At 38.4% G+C, this 16,656-nt stretch overlaps 1 protein-coding gene across 3 annotated transcripts; it reads left to right on the top strand.

Moving 5' to 3' along the window:
* The first annotated feature begins 12,537 nt into the window (after positions 1-12,537).
* On the top strand, positions 12,538-15,699 carry LOC110716238. Of its 3 annotated transcripts, XR_002510445.1 has the most exons (6): positions 12,538-13,044; positions 13,279-13,372; positions 14,450-14,577; positions 14,760-14,903; positions 15,068-15,136; positions 15,305-15,699. XR_002510445.1 is itself a non-coding variant. In XM_021894852.1 (5 exons), the coding sequence occupies exons 1-4, from the start codon at positions 12,930-12,932 to the stop codon at positions 15,088-15,090; spliced, it is 360 nt and encodes a 119-aa protein (XP_021750544.1). In that variant the 5' UTR covers positions 12,538-12,929; the 3' UTR covers positions 15,091-15,136; positions 15,305-15,699. The 3 variants fall into 3 exon arrangements, 1 of the variants encoding a protein (XP_021750544.1); XM_021894852.1 differs by lacking the exon at positions 14,760-14,903; XR_002510446.1 differs by lacking the exons at positions 14,450-14,577; positions 14,760-14,903.
* The last annotated feature ends 957 nt before the right edge of the window (positions 15,700-16,656 follow it).

Raw genomic sequence — 16,656 nt, forward strand, 5'->3', positions numbered from 1 at the left:
ATACTAGAAAACATAAAAGCATCCTAACATGATGCTAGAAAGAAAAATAATATTCTAAGCATGATTTCTATATCAAAAGTGAGGAATAGGGGTAATAAATCTATTCACTTTGATGCCTAGTATCTCTTTCTATCAATACAATACACATGTTAGTAACTTCAGGAAAGAAATAATCAAATAAATAAACAAATCAAATAAGAATTGAAATATGGCTTAGGGACCAAACCCTCAGAAATATTAACCTTTCACGTCAAAGTCGAAGGCAACTACAAGAAGGGATTGGAGTATTCAAGTCTTGCAAAGGTCGTATGGTGTGTGATGTGTTTAGGCTAAGGCTAAGAGAGAGAGAGAGAGAGAGAGAGAGAGAGAGAGAGAGAGAGAGAGAGAGAAAAGCTTATATCTTAGAGAGCGATTAAGATGATGATTGTTGGTGAATGAAAACGAAGGAAAACGTCCGTATTTATAGGAAAAAACGAGGGAAAAGATCAGAAAAAGAGTCAGAATCCGACTCGGAGTAAAATGCCTTTCATCGCGAAACGACAGCTATATCGCGGCGCGATGCTTATATCGCTGCGGGATATTAGAATCGTTGTGCGATATATCCATCGCTACACGATGTTTTTCAGAAGATAAGATACGTACGCAATCCGACTTCCAATCAAATTGGGTTAGTTGAATATCCGTAATTATTCTTTTATTATCAGAATTAAATCATTTAAAAACAAGTGTTTTATCCGATATAAAATTCTTAGTCTTTATCATTTCAAAAATAGGATAAATTAGAACCTTCTAGAGGATTTTAGAGGCTAATAATAAATCCTAAAGGATGTAGGAATGGTGTTAAGGTTAATGGACCCTCCACATGGTTATTGGGTCGTAGGTAAGGTTCGGTTTGGGCTCGGTTTAGTATTTTGGCCATAACTTCCTTGTTATAACTCGGATTTGGGCTTATAATATATCGTTGGAAAGCTCTTCTCAATCTCCATCCAACTACACAGTCATCGGACCCAAATTATGGACTAAAAGAAACTAGTTCGGACGTTTATATAAAGATGTCACAAAATGAATGATTTTGGGTTTAAAGGAACGAAATAAATGATTTTGGCTTAAAACTCTTTAGGAAAGGTTATAAATGGTCATGTTTAAAGGAAATTCATGACTCTTCAACTCTTCACCTCACTCGATAATCAAACACGTGAAAGGTATTCATCACTAGGTTTTGTTTTTGAGGAGACACAATCATGTGTCTACAGAAGCCCCCACTTTGACTGAGTTTGGAGAAACGTAAGTTTCAAACGCGCTAGTCAAAGTAGATCGAAAGGGATGAAGAATGATTCAGAACGTTCTGCGATCTTAAATCATTCTTTTATCCAGAATACCCGTAGAAAACGTCAGTTCTACAAATAAGGGAGTTATAAACGCGTATCTTGCACCGTCGGGTACACGCCTCTAGGTAACATCTTATGCTTCATTTGACAACCTCCACAATGCTTCGTGAATGCCATCGAAGGTAACAATGCTTCGCTATCTTCATTTGTAGTGACAATCTTCCACACCCTAGGGAACATCGTCGAAGGTGATCGTGCTTCGCCATCTTCAATTTTGTGGCAGTGCCTCTCCACGGCAGTGCTTCACCGCAATTGTCGTCATTGTGGTCGTGCTTCGCCACGGTAGTGTTTTGCTGCTGTTGACAATCTCCTCCATCCTATGGGACATCATCGAAGACCGCAGTGTGTCGCCATCTCCAAAATCTTGCCATTTTTTAGACGGGACCAATTAATGCTGACAACCTCCACACCCTACGGAAAGTCGTCGAAAGACCACAATGCCTAGCGATCCTCAAACCTCGCCAATGCGTAAGGGGGATTAACCAATGCTTAGGTAGATTTGACCAATGCTTAGGTGTGATGAAGTACGCCCAATCGATGCTTAGATGGACTTTACCAATGGAAGGAATGTTGTCCTTCAAACAAGTGTATTATTCTGATAGAGAATTCAGAATTATTAGAAAGCTAATTCTTCAGTGAGGTCATGTGATCGGAATGCCTAGGTGGAGGCCGCCTCCGATCAGTAATATTAATGCATAATTAATATTACGGCTTAATCTTGACTGAACCCTTCTGGTTGCACCCCAATCGAATAACCAATCTGAGACGACATATCAATCCGAAAGATTAGATGAATCATTTGATTATTACGAACAAAGACGTCGGATATCGAGCTTAGAGCGTCAAAACCGAGCGTCGTAAGTCGAGTCGAATTCGGAATTCCGACGAGACGGAAAATCAAGCAAGCAACAAGTTCGAGCTAGGCTGCAGCCTCGCGTTGGCCTAGCCATGCGAGTGCTAGGCTAACCTAAGCTACCATGCATACCGCAAAGCATGCCGCAAGTCTAGCATGCATTATGTGCTAGGCCAAGCATGCTAGCATAGCTGGTGCTGCTGGCCGCAAGCATGCTAGCAGCTAGCGCATGATAGCGTGCTAGTGTGCTGGGCCACACACCTAGCCGCAAGCATTTCACGCACCGAGCATGGGCATAGCAGCATGTTAGGCATCGCACCGCGCAGCACACAACATCGTAAGCCATGCGTGCGTGTGTGTGGCTGTGCGTGCTTGCTAGCGTAGCAAAGCCAGCCTTCGCAGCATGTTATGTGTGCGTGCTAGCTCTTCGCAGCTTCGCACCAAGCAGCAGCACAGTAGCATCGCATGCATGCTGGCTAGCTGCGTGTATGATGCGTGCTGGCTGGCTGGGCTGCCTAGCCTTGGTGCTAGGCGCCAGCTGGCAGCCTTGGCAGCCAAGGCAGGTTGCCAGCCAGCCATATGGCATGGTCATCCGGTTAAGAGGAGGGGACCAAGGGGTTGGTGTGTGGCTTGGGGAGCAAGGTGATTTGGTCCCCCCCTTTGGTGGTCCTCACCTACTCTCTCCCTCCATGTGATACTTGGAGCTTGGTGATTGCCTTGCATATTTATTTTATTTTTGATTAAAATAAAATAGAGGAAAATGCAAATCTCCCACATTGATGGGAGAAGGGAGATCAAATCTCCATTCCCTATAAATACCCAAGTTTTGGGTTTGGGAAAAATCACTTGAGTTGAACTCAAAAAGGCATCTCCTTGAAAAGTGAGAAAACCTTTAAGTTTGTAATACTCTAGTTTTGTTTGGTCAAGTCCCGATTATCCTTCTAGATTAAGACCGTTCGGGTTGGGTCGAGGGTGCGAGCTGTAGGAGGCCGTCGCACTTGTGTGGCTCGAGCTTTGAAGAAAGAGCTCGTGAAACGAGCGAAGCACACGTCAAGGGTAAGAATGTCTTTTCTCTTTCTTTCTCTTATGTTGTTAATTATGTGATTGCATGTTTAGTTGCTTTAATTAATGAGCGGGTCTTGGGCGGGTTTCTCTTTTGCGTAGCGTTGGATGCTACGAATTAACCGACCAAACCAATGATTAGGTGTATTAGATATGCTTAACCAATGTTTAGGTGTAATATGCTCTGCCAATGCTTAGGCACGTTTTAGTTTAATGAGCCAGTGTTTAGGCGCTTTAATCAATTATGCTTTGCCAATGTTTAGACGTACTCAATCAATAAAGTGATCATCACCAGGCCGATCATCAATCAAAATTGTAATCGGGCCGATTACTAATTGAAGGTGTTCATACAATATGTAATCAGAATGTGATCATAATCAGGCCGATCATCAATCAAATATGATCGTCATCGGGCCGATCATCAATCAAATCAAGTTTCTTTTATTACGAGGCTTCAAGTAGGGTAATCATTGTCCAATTCATCGTTCTGCAAGCCTCAAGAGTGATGTGCCACGTTAGCTATTATCGCGCGACGACAACTTTGTTGCTTCACGTCAGGGCATATCGTGTTGCGACGGACTTGTTGCGCTGCGATAGGTTCTTTCGTGATGTGCTAGAATTGGGTTAGAGCTTTTGAACTCTTTTTTTGCTCGTTCGACTTTGTTATTGTTGCTCACGCCTTTTCACTCATTTGCCTCAAAACTTTTGTAAAGGTTGCTTGTCCGCTAGGGACTTAGTGTACCTACATCTTTATTTTGGACTATAGGACTTTGCTCATGTTTATAGTTCCAAGACTTGGTGTTACTTGACTCATTGTGCGACTCAATGTGTTTAAATCGACTCTATGTGTTTAAAGCAACTTGACTCAATGTGTACACTAAACTCGATGTGGTATGACATGACTCAATATGTAGACTCAACTTGATGTGATGACACGACATGACTCAATGTGCATGACTCGTGATTGCATTGTATAATGATTGTGCTCGTGCAACTCGAAATTCAGAAAAACAAGACTTCTGTCATTTTTGTGGATGGTACCGACTTTCTCCCGAATAGGAAAAGCGGTAAAATGAAGTTTTTGAAATACGTCAAGATAAAATGTTTGTAATACTCTAGTGACTCATTTAATCCTTTGGGTTAATTCGTTGTTTCGGTTCAGTTACTTAATATGGTTTGACCCGAAGGGTTCAATCAAGATTAAGCTATAATATTAATTATGCATTAATATTACTGATCGGAAGCGGCCTCCAGCTAGGCATTACGATCACTTGACCTCACTGAATAATTAGTTTTCTAATAATTTAAAACCCTCTATCGGAATAATACACTTGTTTGAAGGACACCATTCCTTTCACTATCGCGCTGTGATAGCAATATCGCGTCGCGATAGAGCTGTCGCATGGAGATAAACACTGCTGTCTCGCGACAGTTCCTACGTTGCGTGGCAGTTTTCTGTGTTCTTAGGATTTTCCGATTTTCGCAGTATCATTTTTATTCTAGTTGTGAAAGATATATCCAGCTTTTCCTACCTGTAAAAAACCTATGTTTTTGACGCATTTTGGATGGTCTTTCCAGTATGGACCTTTTTATGCTTATGCCACAATGTTAATAAAAATTACGCACATGAATATCTAGAATCATTCAAGTCTCATCCACTCATTGTAAAGTCAATTGCCAAAATAAATATTAGGAATCAAAATTAGAAATCCTTCCCAGTGGAGTCGCCAAAAAACTTTAGAGAATATTTCAAACATCAACCTTTAGCCCCACTGTTATCATGCATTTAAGCATAGTGGAGTCCAAAGGGAAAGAAGACAGAGATAAAAGAGTCTCCAACAAGTTTTAGGGATCGCTAACTCAAACAAGTGTATTATTCCGATAGAGGGTTCAGAATCATTAGAAAGTTAATTCTTCAGTAAGGTCAAGTGATCAGAATGCCTAGGTGGAGGCCACTTTCGATCAGTAATATTAATGTATAATTAATATTACAGCATAATCTTGACTAAACCCTTCAGGTGTCACCCCAATCGAGTAACCGATCCGAGGCGACGAATCAATTCGAAGAATTAAATGAGTCATTAGAGTATTACGAACAAAGACGTAGGACATCGAGCTTAGAGTGTCGTAAGTCGAATCGAATTTAGAATTCGACGAGACTAGAAATCAAGCAAGCGATAAGTTCGAGCTATACCGCAGCCTCGCATTTGCCTAGCAATGCGAGTGCTAGGCTAGCTTAAGATGTCATGCGCATCACTAGGCATACCGCAAGCATGCTAGCAAGGCTGGAGCACAAGGCCAAAAGCATGCTAGTGTGTAGGGCCACACTCCCAGTCACATCATCGCTAGCTTAAGCACAGCAGCAGCGCGCTATGCGTGCTTTGCTATGGCGATGTGTGCTAGCATAGCAGCCTCACGCACCTCGCAGCCTCTTGCACAACAGCCACACATCCCAGCATCGCACTAGCATCGCAACGTGCTATGTGCAGTGGCTGTGCATGCTTGCGTGCTGGGCATCGCAACATGCTATGTGCTGAGGTTGTGCATGCTGTTTGCTGAGCAACGCCTAGCATAAGCAGCAGCTTCCAGGTAGCGCCTAGCATACGCTACGCAGTAGCAGCAGCCCACATTGCATGCGTGGCTTGCAGGCTGTGTGCATGCGTTTGCAGGCTGGCTAGCCAGGCCAGCCAAGGTGCCAGGCGCCAGCTAGGCAGCCTTGGCAATCAAGGCAGGCTGGCTGCCAACTATGCGTGGGCTGCCCTTGGGTTTTGGTGGGTACCGATTCTTGGTGGATTTTCTTGGTGAGCAAGGAGTATTGGTCCCCCCCCCCCCTTTGAATGGTCCTCACCTACTCTTAATCACCCTTTGCAACTTGGAGCTTGTTGATTGCTTTGCATTTTAATTTGTTTTGGATTAATATAAATTGGTGGAAAAATGCATTTCTCCCACATTGATGGGAGAAGGGGAGATCAAGGCTCCCTTCCCTATAAATACTCAAGTTTTGGGTTTGGGAAAAATCACTTGAGTTGAACTCTAGTCTTTTCTTAGTCTAGCCTCGACTAACCTTCGAGGATTAGGTCGTTCGGGTCGGGTCTCAAGGGTGGACTCCATCGGAGGCTCTCGCGCTTGCGGAGCTAAGGCTTTCAAGTCCGAGCTCTATAGGAGCGAAGCACGCGTCGAGGGTAAGAATGTCATTTCCCTTTCTCTTTCTTTTGTTGTTCAATTATGTGATTGCATGCTTAGTTGCAATAATTAGTGGGCGGGTCTTGGGCGGGTTTCTCTTCTGCGTAGTGTTGGACGCTACGAAACCCAACAGCATTATTGGAGCCGCGCTCTTTTTAATTATCGTAATTAATAATTAATTGAGGTGATTTAAAATGGATTTAAATTCTGGTTTTGCTTTATAATTAGATTAGAAGCTCGTTTAATTTGTTTTAATCTTGTATTTATACTAATTTTGGCTAACGAACTCAGATTTCGACTCAAAAATAGTGATTTTTGGGTGGAATTGATGTTCTAAATCGGTTTTGACTCTCTTTGAGGGCTGTCCAGAAGCCAAAATCCACCCAGAAACATGTTTTTCGAGGGGTTTGTCGTTTTTGACGAAATTTTTTAAATCTTTAAACCTTGATTAATTATGGCATGTTAAAGGTAAATTAAATGTATGGTTGCATCACTAATCTACTGTAATTATAAACCTTGTTAAGCATGTTTATGAAGTCATAATTGGTGCTTAATTTGGTGAGTTCATTTTTCACATAAACTTAAAATTTTCACATTTTTGCAAATTAATTGCTTCAAGTGTGAATGTTTATGGTGAACTTGTAATTTAGAAGTCCCTAATATGTTAAAGATCCAATCTTGAATTGTTTGGTTGGAACTTTGATTGCTAAATTCCATGTTGAACTAATTTTTGGATTTAATCATTTTTGGGTAGATTAAAGTCTTAAAAGTTCAAAACTTATGATTGAAATTTAATTAATCTTCATATTGAAAGATGTAATTTTTCAATTATACACAAGTTAGTGTTGGAAATTTTTCATTAGATGAATGGGTTTATTTTTCCAACCTCTTTAATTTTATCAAATCTCATTATTAATTTATGTATGGTTAAATTAATTATGAGTATACCCCTTCAATTTTGTAGCATCAAGATGGTTCTAAATTGATTTAAATAATGGTTCTTGAATAATTTAGGCTTGTGCACTATTAAAATTGAATTTAATTAAGTTGAACTTGTTTTATTTTCATTTTTGCACTAAATTGATTCTAAAATAAATTTAGAATTAATTTTTATCACACATAAATCGGGAATTAAAATCCCGAGACAAGTGCACGCAAATCGAGGCAAGGATCGCTCAAAACACACCCTTGGGCTAGCTAGGCTGCTCACGCAACCCACATGTGGCTGCCAAGGTGCGTCTATGGGCTGCCTTGCCCCCCTTGGATCACAAGTGTGTAGCGTGTGCAAGCTAGTGCACACTTGTTGCTGCGATTTGGTTGCTATGTGCTGCGATTTGAGTTTGATGCGGCACTAGGGGCAGCGAGCAGCCATGATGGCAGGCCACCCATAAGCTGCCAGCGCCAGCAGCATGCAAGCATGCGAAGCATGCTGCGAGACTGCCAGTGCCAGCAGGCAGTGGGGGCGCTGCTGGGTGGCAGGCCAGCTCCCTAGGCATGCGAACCTCGAGCCTTAGTGCCTAACAAGCCTAGGCCCGTGGCTTTGATGCTAGGAACTTGGGCTTGCGATGGGCTATTGTTTTGCGCAATTAGGCCGTTTTAATTATTTATTTAATTATTTTAACGAGGCTAGGCCTCGGTTCCTCCGGCACTTACAAAATAATTTGGCAAAATATGGGTTTACCGACTTAATTAATTAGATTAATTAAGTTGGATGCGGAATTTAGTGGGACCTTCGTTAATTACTTGAACTAATTGCGTTTTAATCACATAATCGATAAACAACTTTGACTAGTTTTAATTAGGTGTGTTAATTGGATTAACCACCTAAGTTAGTTACTAGTTTACGCATGTTATGCATTGTTACTTGTTTTTCGTTGTAAAATGCATAGGCCATTCACATATAGTGAATGGAATGTATATTGTTTCACAGGTTTTGTGAAAATGGCGACTAGTGGGGCCCGAATAGGATAGTAAATACGGACTGCGATCCGTTATGTATCTTTGTAAATCTAAATACAGTCTGCATAGCGTTGCGTATTTTTGTACCATAATATTTAGCTTAATCCTAGTTATAATAACTAGTAGTTGCATATTTGGTGGAGATTTCTCGAAGACAGCGCTTCTAAGAGGACAAGCCAAGAAGTTGCATTAAAGACCCATGGAGAATTGAAAACTCAAGGGGTCATGCTAGTTGCCAAATGCATCTTTTACTTGTGTTCTATATGTATATATATATTTATGCTTATATATGATTGAATGGTATGATAGATGCATGTTTAGGGTTTCAAATGTTGCGATGACTAATTAAGTTCACTTAAATCAACCAACAAAGAAACCCTAGGTCCCTATAATATTGAGCCAAATTTGCCATTCCAAGAACGACACTTACCGAACTAATGCACGTGGTGATGGGCTATGCCAAAGCGAGGCATCACCGCTTTCCTAGGAACGTAATGTATACTAGGTATACAAGTCTTCTTGGTTAAGCTCAACGATATCAGTAAGGAGTCCTTAGATGTCGTGGCAGTGGAGATAAAATGTCAAGGAAGCATTAGATGCGACGTTTTATCGAACCAACAGTAGCTTGGAGCGACTAGCAATTGGATTTCTTACCTTAAAATATTAAGTGTTAAGACAAGCCAAAGCATGCTTAATCCCTTTCTTATTTTTGGGATCTTGGAATCGTTTTATTCTCGCCTAAAAGGGCCAAATTTTAATGCGTGGGTAAGAAGTGTAATAAGATTGAAAGTTTGCATGTATGCTTTTAATTTCAAACTTATTATGTTATAAACCTGATAAATGGTTATACTTTGCACTTATATTTGTAGAATTCTAAATCAAATTATATTGTTTCAATGATTGGTAAAGGAAATCTTTTGAGAATGGTTCTCAAAGATTGAAAAGGCATTTCTAAAATACAACCTCTCATAATTGAATTTTATGACTTAAGTCCGAAAGGACGGTTGGATATCATGTATTCAAAATACTGGGTAGTTTTGATGAACATGAAATATTGAGTTGAAAAATTCAAATTGTCAATAGTTGACAACCAACGTATGTTTTCGCTTCATACACAAACGAGTAGGACTCACTGATGTACCAATTCAAGAACGAATTGAAGGAAAAGATGGAACTTTGTTTCACAGCGCATTAGTTGCTTAATTATGCCTAAAAAAGTGTAAAAGCCAAGGCACTTCAAGAAATGGTTCTTAAAGTTATGAGATGGTGTATGACAAGAAATACAGGATACAAGGAACAAAGGAAAGGAATGAGATTCCTTTTCTACCCTTGAGTTCATGTTAGTGTGGTTAACTTAGCAATTCCTTATCTTTACAAGTATTGGATACTGCTTGAGTGTTCCACTTTGAAAGTGACCTCAAACCATTGAAGACAAGCTAAGTCATTGACTTACAAGCTTAGAATGAAGCAAGTAATGCTACATCAGTAGTAAGGTCATTTGTTTTGTTTAAAGTCCTTTTGAGCTAAGGCTGGAACGAATAATGGTTATTGTGTTCCATAATCAGGAAATGATCCGTTTACACACGGAAAGACTCACATTCAATAAAAGAGCAATAGTTGCGGGTTTTATTTGAATGGCATGGTTGTCTAAGCCATGAGTCAAGAATGCTAGATTATAAACAAACATTTCCCTAACATGAAAACTCACAAGGTTCAAGTCATGGACATGATTTGTGTTCCAAACATCTTTAGCAATGTCACATCGACAAGAATATACTCAAAGCTCTATTAGATAGACTCTTGATAGTTAATCGATTCGGATTCGTTCTAAGACAAGCAAGTCTTACTTGTTGAAATCGACAAAGAAAGGAGCTATTGTGCTTGGCATAGACAATTGACTCCAAAAGCTAAAGAGGATTCCATTACTACAACGTCTCACAAGAATTTAAAAAAATGTGTCTACATTCATCAAATGTGAACAAACAGGACCTTGAGTAGCTCAAATGTTCAATGAAGTATAGAATCGACTTGGCAAGATATCAAAACGTCTAGATTAGATCGAGCGATGTTTGCTTGAGCCAAGAGTGATCATATCAAACTTATGAAATTGAAATTTCATAATGAACTCCAAAGAATATAGTATGTCTTGATGGAGACCTCGATGCCATTTGGAAATGACTCGAATGATGATGGATCACATCCCTTCCTATAAAATTCTTACAGATTTGCACAAATGACTAGTTTTACACTAAACAGAAAAATTGTCGAAGCTATGAAAGGACACCATATTCAGTTATGGATAGAAACAGTTTCTAGCGTCTTTTCAAGTATATGTCTAGGGCTCTTAGGTCAGTGGGAGTTCATTGGCTCAGTGGGAGTTCTTTGGCTCAGTAGGAGCTAAGTGGCTCAATAAAGGCTAAGGTAGCTCGAGAAGGAGCTAACTGTTTGTTTCACAACGAACTTTTACCCAAAGACAATATACATGTCTCTTTGTAAGTATTCAAGTGAGACTACATGCATTACTTCCACAACCTAATTGAGAACATAGTATTTATTGCTCTAAGTGGTGTCTTTCTGGAAAGTAACACATTTCAAAAACGACAAGTTGGAGGAAAATGAACTCGATGACCATCGAGATTAGCAACAAACTTAAACTGAGAATCTCCGAAGACTTTAGAAGGGCTTTATGAGAATGATTGATCAAGAATACTTAAAGGACTTCACAAGTGCCTTTAATGAGAATTTAATCCTCACAAAACTTTAGAAGTGGTGGAGTAAGATCAATATAATCAAAGGGCTTTAAAAGCACCTTGAAACTCAGTGTTTGATGCAATTACCCCGCATAGGTATAGAATTCACCAAAGGCTTGGATTGAATCCTATAAATTTCTATTAAGTTAGAAATAAACCTAAAACTTACAAGCATAGTATTTACCATTGGATGGTGAGGGAATAGTATCTTGTAAAATTAGCTACGACAAATCCAAATTCCAAATAATGGTTAGAGGCCATAAAATCCGAAATAGACTCCATGTTTGTAAATCATGTTTGGAACTTGATTCATTTGCATGAAGGGTGAAAGACCCATCAATCGCAAATACGTTTTCTATGAGAAAACTGACAAATGTGAAATGCATAATGCATAGGTTGAAAAAGGATACAATTAATTCACGGAGTTGATTTTAATAAAAACCTATTCACCAATCGGAACGCTTAAGTCTTTTCGTGATTATTCTAGCAAAATTGCGCGTATGAAATATGGAAAAATAGATAACGAAACCGCCAACCTAAAATGGGATTTTAGGAAGAGACTATAGAAATAGTCTAAGGGTTTTAAGAATCTAAATAATCACTAGTAGAAAAAATGAAATAGGAACCCCCCCTTTAGCACCAGTTCGTGAAAACCGGTGCCAAAAGAAATGGGCAGGATTGAAAAATTCAGAGTTGGCACCGGTTCCAACCAAAACAGGTGCCAATCATTTAATTAGCACCGGTTCAAACCGGTGCCAACTTATAAAAAAAAAATAAGTATGGCATAGAGTTGGCACCGGTTCGCCTTAAACCGGTGCCAACTATGTTAATTAGCACCGGTTTAAACCGGTGCCATTTTTGAAAAAAAAAAAATCGGGTCTTCTTCGTTTTCATTTCATTTCCCATACTCTTTCTTTCTCTTGCTTTCATTTCCTCGATCTTTCCTCTTCTCATCTCATCTGCCTCTCTCTCTCCTCCATTGAAGCGTACTCGAATTTCTCCATTGAAGGGGCTTTTGAGCTTTCTCTCAGCAGTTTCCTAACACTCCTTCTCTCTCCTTCGATCTCCTTCTCCATAACCGCCACTTTCCATTTCCTTTCTTCTCTCTTTCATTCGATCTCCTTCTCCTTCTCTCTTTCTACAATATTGGAGGTTAGGGTTTCTGGGTGCATCTATTTTGAATCAATTCGATGTGCGTGCGTCTTCAACAACAACAAATTCGAATCAATTTTGAACCAAAAATCAGAAATTCGAGGTTAGGGTTTCTGGGTTATTTAGCTTTGCGTTATATTGTAGCAGTTCTGAGCTTTCTCCTCCATTGAAACAATTTCTGAGGTATTGTTTTTTAATCAGTGAAGTTTTTTAATCAATGAATATCAATTTCGCTAATTATTTGTGTTAGTTCTAATTTCCTTAATTTCTGTTGAGAAAATGCTGAAAAGTTGTAATAACTTAATTGGGTCTTTTTTATTTTTGTTTTGTGGGTTGTTTATGGTAGGCAAAAAGAGCTGGATATGTTGATGAAGGTTAAGGAAGTAAAAGGGTGTATGGGGAAGGGGAGTGATGTATAGTAATGGTTGGAATTCTTGGAAGGTCAAGTTTAAAGATTGAAAATTTAAAGGTATAAAGTGAAAAGATTGTCTCGGATGTAAAGTTAGATCATTTTAAAATTTGGTGTTAATGAGTTTATGAAGGTTCAAATGCATGTTAACTTTCCTGTGAGAGTTGAGAGCTATGGCAGTTTACAGTCCACTCGTTAATCTACAAGCTCACAACCTCCATTGCTCCTCCTCCTTCTCTCTTGCAATGCCATGTCTCTCCCTTCCTTACTTCTCTCTCAACTCATATTGTTAGTAACATTCTCTCTCTTCTTCTTTATTCCTGCATTTTTTTTCCTTATTTTGTATTATTAATCTATCATAATCTTATATTTCTGTCAAATTAATATTTTTTAACATTGATCATAAAATTCTACATTTGATAATGCTAGGCAACATTTGAATTTCAATTTGAAACTATTAATTAAGAATTATTCTTGTGTAGAAATATTAGGGTTGATGTTAAAAATTGAATCCAATTTCAGCTCTAGAAATGAAGTATTGGGGTGGAAGAAGAAAAAGAGGTGTTTGTTTGGCTTCTTCATCACAGAATTCAAGTAATGATGTTGCACGAAAAAGGTGGGTTTATTTCCCTAATTTTTAGCTTGTCATCTTAGTTTAAAATCTCTAGAATAATTGTTCAATTAAACTTAATTTAGTGATTGCATGGTAAATTGAATTATTTTCTAGTTTAAATGGTTATGTATTGAATTATTGATGCAATGTGCTTAGTTTCTGATAAGAAATGTAGTTCTCCTGGAAATTTTATTTAGAGGACAACTAAGTGTAAATTAATTTGATTGTTTGGATTGTGGCTAAAATTTCTTATATATCCTGATTCTGTGTAAAAGAGTGAGCAAGCATAGTAGCAGTGGTAGAGTTTGTTGACCCGAGATGGATTTGATTAGAAGAATGAGGGAGAACGAATGAGGAAATCAGTGCAGAAAAGGAGATATAAAGAATGAGAGGAGAGGGGATTGAGAGAAGAAGGGTGAGTTCTTGAAAAAAAATTGTTATTTTTTTTTTACAAAAAATTTGGAAAACATTTTTACTCTTCGGATAAGAAATTTTTCACTGAATTTCCTCCCGTTGTGTAGGGGAGTTTCAGAAATCATTTTTTCCAAGATCACTCCCTGTCTAACCAAATGTACCTTGCCTTTAATATTTTGAAGTGTATTCAATTTTTAAAAGATTAAAGGCAGCTCAAGTTAGGGTGTTTCGGTCTTGCATGCTATGGTTATATTAAATTGGAGAAGTTGAAATTGCTTCCATTCTTCCATTTTGTCATAATGACTTGCAACTCACTCAATTCAATAATGGGTAAATCTATCAAGGCATATAGCCAAGGCTAAATATAGACAATGTATTTTGCTGTGTGAAAGTCAGTCCAGATCGAAAAGCATGTTAGAAAAATCATGATCAACCTAATAGGAAAATTGTAAATGAGGTTATTGACAAAAATGATTTGTTGAATAGGTCATTTTATTTGGCAAAATATAGTGAGATTAGGGGCTAGAGAAAGCTGTAAGAAATCAACCTTTTCTTCAGTTGTGTTGGCTGAACCAATGAGTAGTGTGCTTTTGGTTTGCAAACCTTGTTCCATAAGAGATATTATTTCCAATTTATGGACTTTGTGTCTGCATCGTTGTATTGCAGGAAAGTTGTGGAACATTTATGTTTACTGAGAGCAAAAGAAAATTTATCTGATGAGCAAGAGAAATATATGTTGGACAACCTTTATACATCTCAGTATCATATGGCTGGCATAGTGACAATATCTCTAGGTAAATAAACATCAAACATTATAGGACTACATGCTTACATATTTGTGCTTTGTTTTCAGAATTAGCTATCCTTACAAATCATCAATATCTTTTTATATGGTTGATTGATAAGCATAAAACATATCATAGTTGGTTTATGCTAGTTGTATGACTTCTGGAAGTTATATCAATGATTCCTATAGGACGGACGTCAGATCAAAATTCTAAAAATTACAGCCATGGTGTATTCATGCGTTTCAAGGCCTAGCAAAATTTTATGAGAATCCTTTGTATTTGCGTATTCTCAAGGAGCATGTTACACCTTTCTGTCATGTATGCACTGCAATGTAAATTTCAAAGCTTATTTATTCCAACTTACCTTTCCATTATTTTAGCTTTCTTTTTACTTGTGTTTAGATTAACTGAGGTACTTACTGCCCTTTTTTTTTTTTTTTTTTTTTTGACAAAAGGTATTTACTGCTACTTAACAGTTATTGTTATAATTTTACAGGATTTGCTATATGTGGATTTTGAAGCTGAAGTAGAAGATGATATTCTTGCCATTTTCCGGAAAGGAGAGGTTGGGATTTAGTGTCGCCTACAATTAGTTATGCACTAGTTTGAAATACTGGGCTCTGATGTTAATACCCTTTTTATATTTTAAAAATTGAAGGATACATAAAGGTGATCACACCCTTGACAATTGAGGTGATTCTCCAATTCTCACCATCTATTTTTTGCTGAACAGGCACACCAGCGCAGCAGAACAGAAACAGCAGCACATCAAACAGCAGAGCAGCAGGTCAGCCTGAACACACAACAACATATCAGCTAGCAGAGCAGCCACCAACACAAGACAGCCTGAACAGAAGCAAAACCAATCACCCAGCCAGCTTGAACAGAGCAGAAACACAGCCACAGAAGCAGAACAATCACAACCATCAGAATAGAAACACAGCCACAGCCATCAGAGCAGAAACACAGCCTCAGCCAGCAGAGCAGCCACCAGCACAAGACCAGGACAGCTAGTTAAATGAAATGCAAGAAAGGTCGATCAGAGATAAGTCTGGATTATTTAATTTTTTTTTGGACGAAAATTGTAATATTACAGCCTTTTTTAATGAAAATATGTAACTTTATATATATGTTAATGTATCTATATCAACTTAAGTGAAAAAAATGCAAAAAAAAAAAAAAATTTAGGGTATTTCTGGCACCGGTTTGGACCAGAACCGGTGCCAGAAGTTTTTTCAAAATTTGTTTTGAGACTTTTGGCACCGGTTCAAAGCAAGAACCGGTGCCTAAAGGGGGGGTTTTTCGCACCGGTTCTTTCTTTGAACCGATGCGAATAGTATTGAAAATAAAAAAAAATAAATTCGCGCCATGGTAGTTGGCACTGGTTAACCGGTGCTAAATGCTTTAGTTGGCACCGATTTTGATCCGGTGCCAAATTTTCATGGATTTGGCATCCCTCAAATCCCCAACGGTTCAAAACCGGTGCCTTTTTACCTTTTTCGTCTAGTGAATGCTAGATTTGAAAGCAAGCTCAAGAAATCCATTGTGAGATTAAGTGAAGCATTGCATGTAGGAATTGGAACATGTATTCTCATAAAGTTAATAAAAGGTTTGGCTTAAGGAGAATCATAGAAATTCTTATGAACAAGAAGTTTAGTGGGAGCAAGAGTCGTGTGGTCCAACAAGAAGTTTAAGAACTCTATTATGAAATAACTGTCAAATGCTAAATGCTTAGATTTGAAAGGATTTTTGACAATGGACCAAGCAAAAGGCGATACTTAATACATAGTGGGAATTAAGGTCTATTGGATAGACTTAATGAAATGTTTGAACGATTAGAGGAATTTACCGTATTAAACATGAAGGACTTTGAAAGGCTTTCAACCCATATGTATAAAGCTAAGTAAATGTTTGAACTAAGTATAAGCTAGGCTAATACTAAATCAAACAAGAAAGACTCTAGGAGAGACTTTCGACCGTATCATATAGAAAACAGTTTAGCAAGACTCAGTGAAACTGGATGAGTTAAGATCACATGAATGGAATAAATTGGGAATAATTCAGCAATTGAAACCATCATGTGTG

Source organism: Chenopodium quinoa, unplaced genomic scaffold (assembly GCF_001683475.1).
Source record: "Chenopodium quinoa cultivar QQ74 unplaced genomic scaffold, ASM168347v1, whole genome shotgun sequence".
NCBI classification, from domain to species: domain Eukaryota; kingdom Viridiplantae; phylum Streptophyta; class Magnoliopsida; order Caryophyllales; family Amaranthaceae; genus Chenopodium; species Chenopodium quinoa.